This window comes from Ptychodera flava, chromosome 3 (assembly GCF_041260155.1).
Source record: "Ptychodera flava strain L36383 chromosome 3, AS_Pfla_20210202, whole genome shotgun sequence".
Lineage (NCBI taxonomy): Eukaryota > Metazoa > Hemichordata > Enteropneusta > Ptychoderidae > Ptychodera > Ptychodera flava.
Window position 1 is genome coordinate 49401376 of NC_091930.1, and position 15051 is coordinate 49416426.

Here is a 15051-nt window from a genome sequence, read left to right on the forward strand (position 1 = left end):
TCTTTCGCGTGGGAAATGTTCGTAAATTTTGACGGTTTCGGGGGTTTGTTGATAATATAATTGAAATATCAGACTCCGCGCTGACAATTAACGTCTACTTATGGGCGCGGGCGACAGGAAAGCCAAAATTAACTAACTCGCTAAGCCCTCGCCCGTTATTTTTTGGCTTTCTTCTCGCCCTTGCCCATAAACAAAAGTTAATGGTCAGCGCGTCCCGTTATTTCTATATTATAGTAAGTATCGTTTTTAAATGTTTTGCTAACTTGATATGATCATATACATTAAATTACATTCTTCATTTAATTTCATTCATTTATTATAACTTATCCGTTTTACTCAATAAAAGAGTCTACAGATAATCAGGTTTATAAAACAGTGGAAATCATCTAAACAAGATCAGGTACAAAGCAATGAACAGAAGGTTGGAGTAAAATATAGAACAGTCAAAACAATAACACGATAATAGAATAAAAATGAAATGACAGACAAATTTGAAGGTTTATATTTTCTAGCGTACAACAGCGAATTTTCCATATACATGTTTAGGATCGAATATACCATAAAAGTCATCCAAAAAAACAATTAAATTCAAACGGTGAAGTTATAGTCAGTAATGTCATACGTATATGAAGTAGCTATACGACCTAAGTAGAAAGAGTCGTTGTATGGGCGATAAAATATACCATTATTCTAAAAAGTAATACAAAAAAGCAAACGCTACAGCACTAACGGGAAGGTTACATTTTAAGTGACCAATAATTTTACTTTTTAATATGAAGCAGATACTCCTTCATAGCAAGCTTAAAAGCAAATTAAATATGTGCAGTAGAACTTGGTTGCTTTAATGTTCAGAAAACAATTTCTTTCAATATCGCACAATTGTTTATCATAATAGCAAATAGCTAATTTCAATATCTTTTTTAAAAGAAATAACAAGATTGCTAAACCAATTGATAGCGTCTTTTGTATTACCTAGAAGTTCTACAAAAAACAACGCTTGATCAGTTTGTCTGATTGAGCGGTGGAGACGAATGAATATTTAATATGTTATCAATGAAATACTTCGACGTTATCCTGCCCCGTACTTCTAAGGTTTTCTGCTAGCAAATGTACTGAAAATGGTGTAAAGTAACTATTGTGAACGATGTATTTATATTCTAGCCAAGTATCCATGGCAGAGAATTTCTTACCGATGTGTTCTTTAATGTATTTAATTGCTTTAATAATGTTAGAGACTGGAGATAACGAAAATGGAAGGCTGATGACACTCCTGGACAGCTGATAGACGGTATAGTACAGCTAGGTATTTGGTAGCAGGTATCCACTAGTACGCTTCACATGACAGTATCCCCGAACATTACAAAACAACATGGTAATTTAGTGACCATTGCGAATCACAATCATGAGACAAGATGCACATCTGCTTATCCTTTCCTTAAAAGGTTGCGTATTGTCTAAATGTCACATCTACATAGACAAGGTAGGCTTCTTAGATAACCTTATTTGTCGTTTCCAAGGGAACTCTTTTCTTTTTACGTCTCTCTCTTCCACGAAATCATTAACATGTATAATAATCTCTGCAATTTGTTAGGAATCATCGTGTGTATACATGAATAAGCTGCAGCCGATTTAAAATCAATCGACTAGTAGTGTAATAACGTGGTTCAGATTTTGCGTTATTACTATTTGCTGTACTGGTTTTGTTCGTTTTGGTCGATTATCTACTTAATACCTGAACACGTACGGTGTGAGTTCAAACTCGATACAAATATCATAGAACATGGGCAATGATTCTTGCGACATGTATAAAGCGGGAAAAACTCAACCGAGTAAACATTTTGCAGTAATTGGACAAACTATCATGGTTTAAACTTATGAGATACTTCTAAATTAACTTGCAAGAAACTATTCACATTTTAGCATCTTTCGTTTTGCTTGCCGTTATTTTGCGTCTTTGTAATCCTGAAACAAAAACATTCCTGCGATGTTATTCTCCTGTCAAAAGTTTCAACAGTTGTGATCCTTACTGTCTAAAAAGGATAAAAAGAAAATTATGGCAAAACTAAGAAATAGTAAAAAACAACAACACCGACAACATTACCATTATAGTTTCGACATCGTCATTATTGTCCCAACCGATGCAGTGATGATTTTTTTCCTATAATGCTAATATAATTCACCAACATATATTCCCATGCATTATATATGTTAATGTCTAATCTGCCATTACAACGATAATTAATACAGTTACCACACCTTGCAATTGTCTCTTAAGTTCCTCAACTCCTGGTGCATGGATTGCAGGGATGGGCGTAAACTTGGACGCCATTTCCAACATGACAACATCATTTCGTATCTGTTTGAATAATGGGCATAATGTCAATGTTTAATGGAGACATTATTTGTCATGCATAAACATACGAATGAAATCAAAATGATTGGTATTTTAATTTCTTACATGTTGTCTTCACAGCAGTCCGGGCTCACCATACGATGTCCTTTCTCCAACAATGATATGAGCTCACATTGCGGTGTATTTTTGTAAGGACATCGACCTACAGTAAAAGAGAAATTGCGAGAGATTTAAGTCCTTATTCTTGCCGTCATAAAGTTCCCCCAAGGATCAAGTGAGCGTGTGGATAACAACACTTATGCGAAGAGAATGAAAGGTCGCAATGATTTTACTTTTCTTAATAGGTGTACCTCTTACTCTTTTTGATCAAATGAATGGCCTTTGAAACCAAGTGTTTCACAACGTTGATTTGCTATAACATGGTATTGAACAATAACATGACTCTTAAGCTTTAGCAAACAAATTGGAGTAAATTTTGTGCAAATATTTTGTAACAACCTATATCAGAATATTTTACACACAATGTCGGCAGAATATCCTACTCATACAATTGTATGCAGTGCAATGCCAAGCTGTGCTTAATTTTTACCGACCGATTCTCACGACACATCAGACTTATGAAAAAAATCCACATTCGGAATGCAAGAACATCATTTCTGTAATTGATTATTACCAAGAGAAAATATCTCCCAAACAACGATGCCAAACGACCACACATCTGTCTCAAGCGTGAACGTTTTATTCATTAACGTTTCCGGTGCCATCCACTGGTATGGAATTGTCTGCATGAAAGAAAGAAAGAAAGAAACAAAGAAAGAAAGAAACAAAGAAACAAACAAACAAACAAAAAAACAAAAAAACAAAGAAAGAAAGAAAGAAAGAAAAAACTTGATGCAGACAATTACTTATATTTTTTCCCTTATCATTACTTTGAAACACTGTTTTTGTTTCTTTTGAGTAACGCCCTAATTTGTTTTTGTAACGCTTTTCTTCCCTTCAGAGGAAAGTTGTGTGTCTAATAATAAAGATATATGCGCACACGCTGTTTAGTCTCTTTGACGAAATAATTATTTTATCCACTACATTTTCTGCTTGACACCATAATTTTTTTCATTACTTCGATTGGGACAAATCACACTAAGCGTCTTCATCGTCTAGTATTGAGTCATTCAATATTTAGTCACAAAACGGTCATTTGCAAATGCTCTGTCAATAAAACGCCCGTACGGTGACGTTTCTCGAACACAAAAAAGAATACGTCAAATAAGATGATGAACGATAATATTAATAATGATTATAATATATTATAATAGATAGATGTGATGAACAAATTTCATACATTTTCGAATTAAATATGGTGCATTTAAGTATTTCAGCTACTACATTCAAGTTAATAGGTAACTAATAACTGGATGAGTGAATAAATAAAATAAAAATATAAATAAAAAAAATAAAAGAAAGAATGAAAAGAAGAGAAAAAAAGAAAGAAGGAAAAAGAAAGAAAAAACAAAACGAAAGAAAAAAGAAAAAAAAGAAAGAAAGAAAGAAAGAAAGAAAGAAAGAAAGAAAGAAAGAAAGAAAGAAAGAAAGAAAGAAAGAAAGAAAGAAAGAAAGAAAGAAAGAAAGAAATGCCTACTGTATTGGTATCGAAAAACGCTTTGTCACTCATCACACCGGTGGTGTAACTGAAGTTAGATATCTTGCAGACACCTCCTTCACACACCAACACATGTTTGGCTGCCAGGTATCGATGTACAATCTACCATAGGAAAAAAACAAAAATCGGGTCAAACAATATCAATCAGAAAATGATGTAGCTTTAATTAAGATATCAAGGTGTTCTCATCAAGGATTACAACTTTAGGTAGGACTTTTTTGAAGCAATACTGGTGAAGTCAAGATTTGCAAACCAAAAATTATCCACCGTTTGCACGTTTCACTCTCTTCGGGTTATTTGGTTAGCACTGGTGTGTAGTATATCGTTCACCGGCCCGCTAACATCCAGGATGTTCCTATTCAAATCAATGCACTGATTTGCATTCACCTCGAGGCATGTAATAAACATGGCGTTTCTCTTTTATTAGTCGACTCGCGTTTCAATATATAACATGTCGGTCATGATAATTCACATAACACAAACAGAACATGTCCTCATGACACTACCTTGTTTCTTTGTAGATGTTTCATCCCACTAGCAACGTCTGTAGCAAATCCCAGTATTTGTCTCCTCGCAGACTCGTTTTTACCAGGTGTAAAATGCTGACGATTATCTTTCAGGTAGGTCTTCAAATTACCATACGATGCATACTCCATGATTAAAGTCATAGGGCCTAAATAATAAATATTATTATACGGCTGCGTCTGTAACCTAGGGAGTTTCATCGTACAGTAAGTTTTGGTATCAGAGGAGTCCAATAACTTTGATGTGGAGTACAGTAACTTAAGGTGTTATTGGACGCTATTTGACCTTTGACCTCAAAACATCTTTAAGTCAACGTGCAGAAAATTGAAGGATGATTTTAAATTTTAAAAAAAAACATACTTCTAAATATTCAATACTTCACGAGGTGAATATTGGTGAATTCAAAACCTTGAACTTGAGTGAAGTGACGCTGCTGACCTACAATTTCTACCTCAAGCACTGTGCTGCGCGGGTTGAAATTTCGTTCTGTGTGCTTAGCGGACGCGCTGTGTCAGTTCCCAGTCTGCTCACGAGAGTTCAGTGCAGTGCTCAATGGGCACCCAAAAAAACGCTTGAATTTTGACCTATTCCTTGTAAAATTTGGCTAAAAAGGTGTATCATAATATGATTATTCACAAAACGAGATTTATGTCCTCGCTTCGGTATTGTCCGAGACGCGTAGCATCGAGGACAATACCTCCGCTGCACTACGTACTCGGGCATAAACCCCGGTACTTTGTGAATAACCTTATATCATTACACACTCGCGTCTTTCGTCATACAGTATCAAGTTTCGGTAGCGGAGGACACGGAGTCCAATAGCTTAGACGCAGAGTACAATAACCTTAGGTGTTATTGGACGCTATTTGAGCTTTGAGCTCATAACACCTTTATGTCAACAAGGGGGAAAACAAGATAATATTTTACATTTTGTACAAAAAAATAGACTTCGAAACATTTCGTTCTTCACTCTGTAAATGCGAAACCTCAGAATTTGCGTAAAACTCATGCCGCTGACCAACAATATCAGTGGACCAGTGGTTAGGGTAACTGACTAATTATCAGAGGATGTTGAATTCGAGATTTGGTTCAAGACCCGGTAGGTCCAGAGTAATGGGCTCACTGTCGGAGGACTGTGAGTTCAAGACTCTATCACGATGTTGTGCCCCTGAGCAAGGCACTTTTTCTCCTCGGTGCTCCATTGGAGATTAGTGGGTTATGTGTATAACTCCCGCAATTGGGCTAACGCCCGTTGGATGATGGACTGATAAAAAATATCTACCACATGAACTGCACTGCACGGGTTGAAATGTATTTCTGTGCGCAAAGGGGACGTGATGAACGCGTTCACAGTCTTCTCGCGATCGCTCAATACTGTGGGTAACGTTTATCCAAAACGCCCTAATTTCGACCTTTTTAGTTGTTAAATTGTAGTAAAATGGTATATGATACGGTAATGAAAAAATAACGTGATTTATGTCCTTGTACATCTTAAGCTTCAGTATAGTCTACATTTTCTAATATTCCTTTTCTTGACCAAATGAAAGTCTTTTTTTTTAATATGTAAGATAATACCCTTACCGTCTTTAGTGCAATATCCCAACACTTTTATTAAATTTTCGTCACTGTGAATTTTCTTGATCAGTCTTATTTCCTGTAACATGGCAGTGCGAATCTCAGGATCTGTTGACTCTGTGCGAACGTATCCATAATAAAATGTATTAATTAAAAATGATATTGTGCAGAAACACAATATTATCGATTTTCGAACATCACGTTCTAAAAATGTTGTACCTAAAATTTACTCATTTCTTACCGATCTCAGTTTTGATCACAACATCACTTGGTCCATCTTTGTCATCAATAAACCAAGCTATGGCTTTGCCAATGCGATATAATCTACTAGTCCGTAGGCTTTCTGTGATATGCAAGCGGTCGCGAGGAAATTCAAATATAAACTTTCCAGGTTTCATGTACGTTTCTGACTTCCTTCTAACATCGAGATTTGTATAATCATGGGATGTCTGAAATATAATGAAAAGAGGTTACTAGACTATTTACAAACTTTCCAGGTTTCAGTACGTTTGCAACATCTTCTTTACATCGAGGTTAGTGTAAGGATCAGATGTCTGAAATGTAATACACAGCGGACACTGGCGTATTTATGCACAGCATATTATGCTTTGCAATGTATAGTGGATATGTAGCAGATTAAAAAGGGTGTTTTGAAAAGATCAAATCAGTTTTAATTATAAATATATACAAAAAGACATTTAAATTTGATAAACAAAACTGAAATACCGTCTGATCCTGTTTGTTTCTTTGATTAGACGAATTCCTCTGATTCAAATAGCTTAATTTTTTAACTCATGTGTTTGTGCAGCATATTGGAAATACATGAAAGGTTTTGGCGTGAAGCCTAATTTTCCATCAAATAGATGGAAAGGTAACATTTTTGTATCTCACATGAAGTCAACAAAAGTCTATAAAATATCTTACTTGATCATCATCAGATGTTCTGTCGCTCCCTTCATCTCTTGTAACAATATTTCTCAGAGGAATACTCTCAAAGTTGCCGGGTTCAGGCGTTCTGTTATCAGGAATTTCTGTCGCACTATGATGCCGGCGTTCTATCGATTTGTTCATAGGAAATATTTATATTAGTATATTAATACAAGTGTAAGTGTAAAGCAAACATCAGAATTAACAAAATAAAAACAAATGATTTCCTATCCCTGAGCATTTGCTAGGTTTTAAGAAAACCCAAGTTAGTAGTTTAAATCAGAATGAAAATTAACTAACACTTTCGTTTGTCAGGCACATGTCTTCATAATAAAAGCAATATCAAACATACACTATACAAACAAACAATGACTGTTGGTAAACAGTAGGACGAATAGAACATCGATGATTAACTGAACAGTACATCTACTCATAAAGCAGTCAACGAAAAGCATTGTGTCAACAAACTATTGTTATTCCCTATACAACTGAATATGCCTATGTCAATAAATTATAGATACAACTAAATAAGTGGAGAGAGAGAGAGAGAGAGAGAGAGAGAGAGAGAGAGAGAGAGAGAGAGAGAGAGACAGACAGACAGAGAGACAGACAGACAGACAGACAGACAGACATAATATTTAACGTAAAACTTACCATCATTGATGCTTTCATAACTATGGCTCGATTTCATATGTTCTGCAAGAAAGAGAATAACAGTAATGATTGAAAAATAATTTCACATATATATGCAATAATTATTCCTTTTCATTTGTTAAACATGAGTTGACGCATTATCAAACTGTTGTTTACTCACGTGAATTCGCTTTAGACCAACGTCGGATTACATAAACCATTCCAACGATGACCCCAAAAACAACTGCGGCACAAGAGCTAATGATGATAGGCAATGTTGCACTGTGTTGTATAGAAGTAGAGTTGATACGTGCTAAAAAGCAATAACGAAAGGAGAATAATTTCAAAAAGTCTCATTTGAAAGCCACTGACAACTAGCATATTGTGCATTGATAGAAAAGTACCGATTATTAACAAATTCACGCCACCAGTACATGTTGTAACATTCTCAATGGTCATACATTTGTTAGCTGTCGACTCGGAGGTAAAGCATTATTTCATTTTCAAGAGTATTGTCACAGTTAAAAGATATACGGCACACCGTTTCTTGCGAACAAAACACAATTAAATTGACGGATTGCATAAAGACAACATTACTCTGCCTAGTAATCTTGCATTTCTAATGTAAACATACAAACAAGACAATGAATGTGCACAAATATCGACGAAGTAAAGGTGTAACACTATGGTGATATTTTTCGATTTAAATAAATTTTAAAAATACATTTTGATGCGTGTGAAAGAAAGTTAATAAGTTTTTAGTTAACCAAACAAATTAATATGTTGCTATTAAAACAACATGAAAACAATACATTGTAAAATTTTCAATCGTGTTACTTCTGAGTCATGCTCGGCCTCAACAATGTTTACTTTGTCTCTGTAGATGTGATATTGACAAAATTACAAATATAACACTTCAGGCATTCTAGAAAGCAGTACAACATATATCGTCAAGGACATATTGAATGTTTGAGCTACTGAGCTACTTAACTTTGTTGTCGATTCTGATGAAGTTAGCAGATACATAAAAAACCAGGTACGCAAACTATTACTATAAAGTAATACTATATGTCCAAAAGTTTGAATTCAGAAGTGAGAGTTCATATATTTAGATACCTTGATATGGACTTGCTCCACTACACAACACTTGTACAACACACTTTCAGATGATTACCTCTCACAATATGGTAATTTAAGTTTTCCATGTTCAAATACAAATAAATGATCTTACTTATACTAACTTTACTAGTATTCTATGTGATTTATCAATATCGGATGAACCATGAGCTCAAAACTTTGTAAGTCTTCGAAATATTAGGGAAAAGCGTCGCTTTTGCGTCGAAGGAAACAAACAAACTATTGATAAGGTAAAAAGCTACTGCTAATCAGTTTATACTGGACGTTGGTTCCGTGATAAATCTGAGCATATTAATCTTTACTCAATAGGTATATATCACAAAATTTTATCACAATTTTAAATTTATTGGGACAGAGGCAAAAACACGATTTGAAACTTAGAATAAAATTTTATGTTAGGCTAAGTCAGACAATCCATCTTTGGATATCCTGACGAACATCACTGCAATTTGAATGGCATTGTGGGTTTGAATTTTCACAATGCATGTCTAGGCGTGTAGTGTAATAGGGGTATGCTGTTAACAAATTTTGAAGTAAAGGTCGTGCCACAGTTTTACGAAAGTCATCATAATGCACCTATTATTTTTACCTCCCGTCCTAAATGTAAATGCTCGACTTCTGGTTTCTCCGTATTCGTTTATGCTCACAACTGTTATGTTGTAACGTGACCCTTCTACCAAACCACTTATGTTGACAGAGCTGCCTCCGAGTTCATTATCATCGATTATTCCAGTCTTTTCAATGACACCTTCAGGCAATTTCACGTACTCCACGTAGAATTTCTGATCAGATCCACCATTAAAGCCTGATGTCCATTTCACGGTAACAACATCTGCTATTGTACCGATCTTGATATTTGAGACTGCATCGGGAGTAGCTGCGAGGTATCAAACATAAGACAAAATGGCATCAATGGGTAAAGACTTGTATATATCATATTCTGATAATATTGTGAATAGCGATATTTAAATTGACGCAGGGACAAAAAAAAACACAAAACCAAAATAGGTACCATGACGCATTATATACATGACGTAATACATTAAAATGTACTTACATTTTCCCGATAGAACTATGAGAGCCTCGATGTATCCGTGTTTATTTCTACCTCTGCAATAATATCTTCCATAATCATTTCTACTAACATCTTCAATGTTCAGCCTGCTTTTCTGAATATTGTTTCGGGTTTCTTCTTTGACATGTCGTCCGTTATCACCATGTGGTAATTTAAGCCCGTGTTGGTCGTACCATTGTATGATCGGGGAAGGATTGCCTTTCATCTTGCATTGTAAAGCAGCAGTTTCACCAACGCTCACTGCTACTTTCCTGTTATACTCTTCATCGATGGGAATGGGCACATCTTTAAAAGCAAATAGATCATAAACAATGATATGTGAAGTTTATTCTTGATGAAAAAAAACCGATAAAAATGCTACGAAGATTTTCCATTGTTATACTCACATTGTACATCTAATTCTACTGCTTGTGACTCATAGGTCTGTCGTGGAAAAATCCGGTTGGTGGCTACACAATATATCAAGTCGTTGTGATGTTTATGGGTTAAATAGATCTGGATGCTTTCTTCTGAAATTGTTCCATTAAGGTGGCCTTGCCGGTGTTCTGCTTTACTTGTTGACTCAAGTACATCGCCACCCATGTACCACACTATATCAGCGGGCGGATTACTACTACAGGAAGTACACTGAAGCGTCAGCCATGAATGAACTAAATATTCAGTTTCAGGCGTCGTTGTTGTTAGCTGTGTGATGCAGTTTTCAGGCTGGTTTGGCGGAACTGTAAATGATGAGCAAAAAATAATTAAGACTAACTATGTGTTTTGAAAAATAATATTTTTCCCTGAAATAGTTTTTTACTAAGGTACTTACATTATCATTCGAATATATTATTAAAATTCACTCCGAAGCAAAACTAGTGATCAAGAAACAATGTTTGTCCATAACGTTTACCACTAGTTTCATTCTACGTCATGAATAAATCATATCCTTACATAAAATTGACACAATGATTTCCTGTGAGAATACATTGTTTGCATCGTAGAAGTCAGGATTCTTCGCTGAACATTGTATCTTTGCTGCATTACCGTCAGGTTTAAGTTTCATGTGTATTTGTTCTTTCGTTATAAATCCACTGTGACCGCTACTTTCCTCAGTGAGCGTCGTAATGTTGATGACACTGGGATTTCCTTGTAAAGGCAAACCATTCTTGTACCATGTGATGGCTGAAGCTGGATTACTCCGACTTGTTGTGCACGTAAGTGTCAAAGACTGGTCAGTCTTCATAGCCGTGTTTCCTGTTAGATAGACCTCTTTGGATCGGTCTGTAAAAACATATGGAGCTGTAAGTAATCTGTGATATTCTGTAACAATGGAAGCTTTAATAACGGAATTCATATAAAAGGAAACCCAGAGTTATTTTGGTTTCATTACCTTACAACAGCTGAATTTCGTCGAAATAATGATGAATCTATTACTGTCATGAAAAATACAGTCGACAAAATTTGGAAACCCATATTTTCGGGCAACATGTTAGATTTTGAATAATACTGTCAGTCAGCATCAGTCATGTCCTTTTACCTGATTCTTGATTCTTACTCACACCTTGTCTGTCTGTCTGTCTGTCTGTCTGTCTGTCTGTCTGTCTGTCTGTCTGTCTCTCTCTCTCTCTCCTCTCTCTCTCTCCTCTCTCTCTCTCTCTCTCCTCTCTCTCTCTCTCTCTCTCTCTCTCTCTCTCTCCTCTCTCTCTCTCTCTCTCTCTCTCTCTCTCTCTTCTCTCTCTCTCTCTCTCCTCTACTCACATAGTACATCAAGGTATGTGTAATTAGAACCCTGTCCATAACCACCAATTTCATCACAAAAAGTGTTCCTAGCTGTGCAATTGTAAATTCCGCTATCTGATATTTGTACATTTTGCAGTGTAAGCGTCATTCCATTCAGCACAGAACCACTAGGCGTAATCCACTGAAACCTGTCAACATCTGGTATGGCCTTTGCATCGCATAGCAATGACGTGTCATCTCTTTGTTTTACTCGTTGAACTGGAAGAGTTTCTACCCTAGGTTCATCTGAAGTGACAAACAAACAAAATGCAATAAAGAAACAGTAAGTCATCAAAAATGACACAGTCCCTCTTGGCTTTAGGGTTCTTTGATCGGACTTAAAGGTGGCAATAAAGAACAACGAGTAGACACGACAATTGCTGTGTTGTATGATTGTGGCTTGGAAGTGCATACATTCAACTTTTCTCAAGTGCATTTTTGATGTCGTGTAAAAAAATTGTCAATAGCGAAAATTGCTACCCTGTAACCAAACCGATATTTATGTATGCTGCGAAGAATATGAGCCTGTAATATTTTGAATGAATTTTTATATCAGTTACATGCAAGCATTGACAAGAGTGTTTACGTTTTCTACTTATAATGACATTATCATTAGATATATAGTTTTTACAAAGACTTTGCATATGCTCAATAGTTTTACACTGTTCCATTGAGGTATGCCGTTCAATTATGAGTAGGCCAGCTTGCAGTACAGAGTTGTTCATGTCATGCATATTTTTGTACCAAATTGTGATTATATAATATTTTGCAGAGGTTTGTAAGACATTAAAACACCATTGTAAACACTATTCATATATGAACGATAAACTAAGATAACTGGCACTTGAAGTGAAAAAGCAAATGATTTGGTATCAAGGTACATATTCATATAAAATCCCATGGTATTTTTTTCCGTTTGACATCATCGTATACTCGTGTTTTTCGCGCAGCCACAAAGAAATACGGATTCGGTCACGTGCGCGTGTCAATCATTGTTTCGCGCTGGACCGATGCCAAGGCAAGTTTGCCATCGGCGGACATATATTTCACCGCGCCAGCGACGGATAACCATAGTATTTTGAGTTATTTAGAATATTTACACTTATATTTATGAAGTTAATGCAATGACGCGATCGCAACAGTAGTTACCATTTTAGAGATGCCGTGGCTTTTAAATATCACAAGTTTTACGAGCTTGGCGAGTCCGAAAGATTCAGATCAATGACGCACAGAGATGTACACTTGTAGTGGGCACTGCCGTCACCGATGTCCGACTATGGCCATCTCGGTCGTCAATGTTTTCGTCTTACGGACTTTGATGTTTGCTGTAACACATATGTCGCCCGTAGGTACAGCCAAATTTTGTTACTTGACGGGAACTCTGTTGTGAGTGTTGTCCGAGTGAACTTCCGAAATACATCGGATTCTACAGCGCTGCACAGCAGAGTTAAGGCTACAGCTCGACAGCTTATGTCTTCACTGCAGCCTTACGCCGCAGGTTGATTCCGATCGAGAAACAACGGATTAATTTGTGTGATGAAGGAAATTTATCGTTGTTCGTCGAATAACTTTATGCTTGTGCTTTCTATGTCGCTTTCCCGCATATTATAGGGTACTCATTTATTACACCCGTGGCCACTTTAGTGTTGATAAAGCCTGTCTGCAGCAAGCAGAAATTCTGTTTGTATAAACGAAACAAAGTGGTGATCGGTGTAAAAAATGTAAGGTTCACTATCGGCACCCCCACTGTTAGGATTGAGATAACCACGGTCCCTCCACAAAACGGTCAAGAAACGCCACCAGTTTCTTTTGTTATAGTCCGGGTTTCGATTGGGCTTTCTGTTGATTTTACTGATGGGGATAATCCCGGATTATCACGCGTGCGGCGGGAGGTGTTAACAGTTACGTGCATAAAATTATCGTAAGCAGAAACTTAATTCTCCCAGAATGCATTCTGATTATTGTCTGCGCATGCGTCTAAAGGCCAAAGTTTGTTTACATCTGCCTGCCGTGGAGTCACGCAGCGTGAACTATGTACAAGTTCGGAGACGATTTCGTCAATTTTGACGACTCCCATGTTGATTGGGACTTCATTTTGGAAGATAAAAATCCTGCGTCGACACGTACTGCTTTGTACTACACTTTTGACTTGACATTTGTGCGTAAATCATATCAAATATCTCGATTAACTGGTCATTTAGAACTTTAATGTCAAAGGTCAAGGTTTACAAGGAATTTCAGTAAAATAGGTCGTATGCTAAGGTTGGTTGCTTTTTTATTTAGTTTCTCCCCAACTGGCGAATCAAATTACAGGATCAAGTACCCATATGCCTTAATGAGTTTCAACATGAAAAGAAGCCGCGTCAAAAATGTTCGCATACCCTATAAAGATTTTTTTTTTGCATTTTTTATAGTTTGAGTCATATTGATCAAGATTTGTCTGAATGATGCCTTTATTCATGCATTATTGCAATAAAGCGACAATCTGTCCACCGGTTCTTTCTTAAATTGGATAGCAAAATTAATAATACTATACATGTGCGAAGTATGATGGAAATCTGCTGAGTACAAAAAGTACAAGTCTCTTCCGCAGGTAGTCCTGCGAAGACTAAACACCCAGCACTAAGTCCTTCCTTACCTCTCACATTTCATCGAAAATATTAGTTTAAACATAAAAATGAACTTTAGGCCTATCAGTTACCGAATTTTTGCAAACAGGATAATGGTTTCAATCAATGTACTTACACTCAACACGTACTGCAGTGTGACTTAAACTCTCCCCTTGCTCTCCATTGAAATATGTGTTGTACACTTTACATACATAGACTCCGCTATGTTTCACTGAATTAACTTTGTCTATTATCAGAGGGTTTTGCCGTGTAAACGATTCTCTGCCTGGAATTTTCCATTGAATAGCAGTCTGTGTTGGGTTACCCGGTACATATTCACAATTGATCCGAAGTGTTGTTCCCTCCTTTACACATACATTTGACGGAGTTGTTGCTAAAGGAGGATCTGTTTGAATAACAAAACACAAATAATAACGATAACGACAACAACATCATCACCATAAACAGAAACAACTACAACAATGACGACGACCACAACAACAACAACAACAACAACAACAACAACAACAATCATCATCACCATAATCATCATATCAACCATCATCGCGGAGTCGTACAATACAACTTCGAGCCTTCGGCTAGACGTTGTACGGCTCCGTGAAAAACTTTCGTATACGATGACGTTAAACACAGAAAAAATCACGGGATTATTTATAAACATACATCGACTTCACGTTCCTACTGGAGAAATTTGACGTTTGATTGACCTGAGTGATATCCAAGTGCACTAAACGATTAAATTGGAGGTACAAACAAAGATGAGCGTTTCGCGTTTTTT

The 15051-nt window shown here is 36.3% G+C and overlaps 2 protein-coding genes across 2 annotated transcripts; both read right to left on the reverse strand.

Moving 5' to 3' along the window:
• Positions 1-1669: 1669 nt before the first annotated feature.
• On the reverse strand, positions 1670-4666 carry LOC139129371 (tyrosine-protein kinase CSK-like). Its single transcript, XM_070695005.1, has 5 exons — positions 4517-4666; positions 3990-4112; positions 3027-3135; positions 2459-2555; positions 1670-2356 (listed from the first exon to the last, which is right to left on the reverse strand). The coding sequence occupies exons 1-5, from the start codon at positions 4664-4666 to the stop codon at positions 2248-2250; spliced, it is 588 nt and encodes a 195-aa protein (XP_070551106.1). The 3' UTR covers positions 1670-2247.
• Positions 4667-6340: 1674 nt separating this feature from the next.
• On the reverse strand, positions 6341-10464 carry LOC139129373 (protein turtle-like). The gene is made up of 6 exons (XM_070695006.1): positions 10269-10464; positions 9865-10167; positions 9397-9684; positions 7692-7733; positions 7035-7165; positions 6341-6559 (listed from the first exon to the last, which is right to left on the reverse strand). The coding sequence occupies exons 1-6, from the start codon at positions 10462-10464 to the stop codon at positions 6341-6343; spliced, it is 1179 nt and encodes a 392-aa protein (XP_070551107.1).
• Positions 10465-15051: the final 4587 nt, after the last annotated feature.

Bases quoted from the DNA above. Each gene is read 5' to 3' on its own strand.
- LOC139129371 (XM_070695005.1), bottom strand. From the start codon at position 4,666: ATGGAGTATGCATCGTATGGTAATTTGAAGACCTACCTGAAAGATAAT. The intron at 3,136-3,989 runs GTAGGCATTTCT...TCTTTCATGCAG, and splicing joins CGTTTTTCGATACCAATACA to ACAATTCCATACCAGTGGAT. The intron at 2,556-3,026 runs GTAATAATCAAT...CTTTTACTGTAG, and splicing joins TTGGGAGATATTTTCTCTTG to GTCGATGTCCTTACAAAAAT.
- LOC139129373 (XM_070695006.1), bottom strand. From the start codon at position 10,464: ATGGGTGGCGATGTACTTGAGTCAACAAGTAAAGCAGAACACCGGCAA. The intron at 10,168-10,268 runs GTGAGTATAACA...TTGCTTTTAAAG, and splicing joins AGTAGAATTAGATGTACAAT to ATGTGCCCATTCCCATCGAT. The intron at 7,734-9,396 runs GTAAAAATAATA...TCTTTCTTGCAG, and splicing joins ATTTACATTTAGGACGGGAG to AACATATGAAATCGAGCCAT.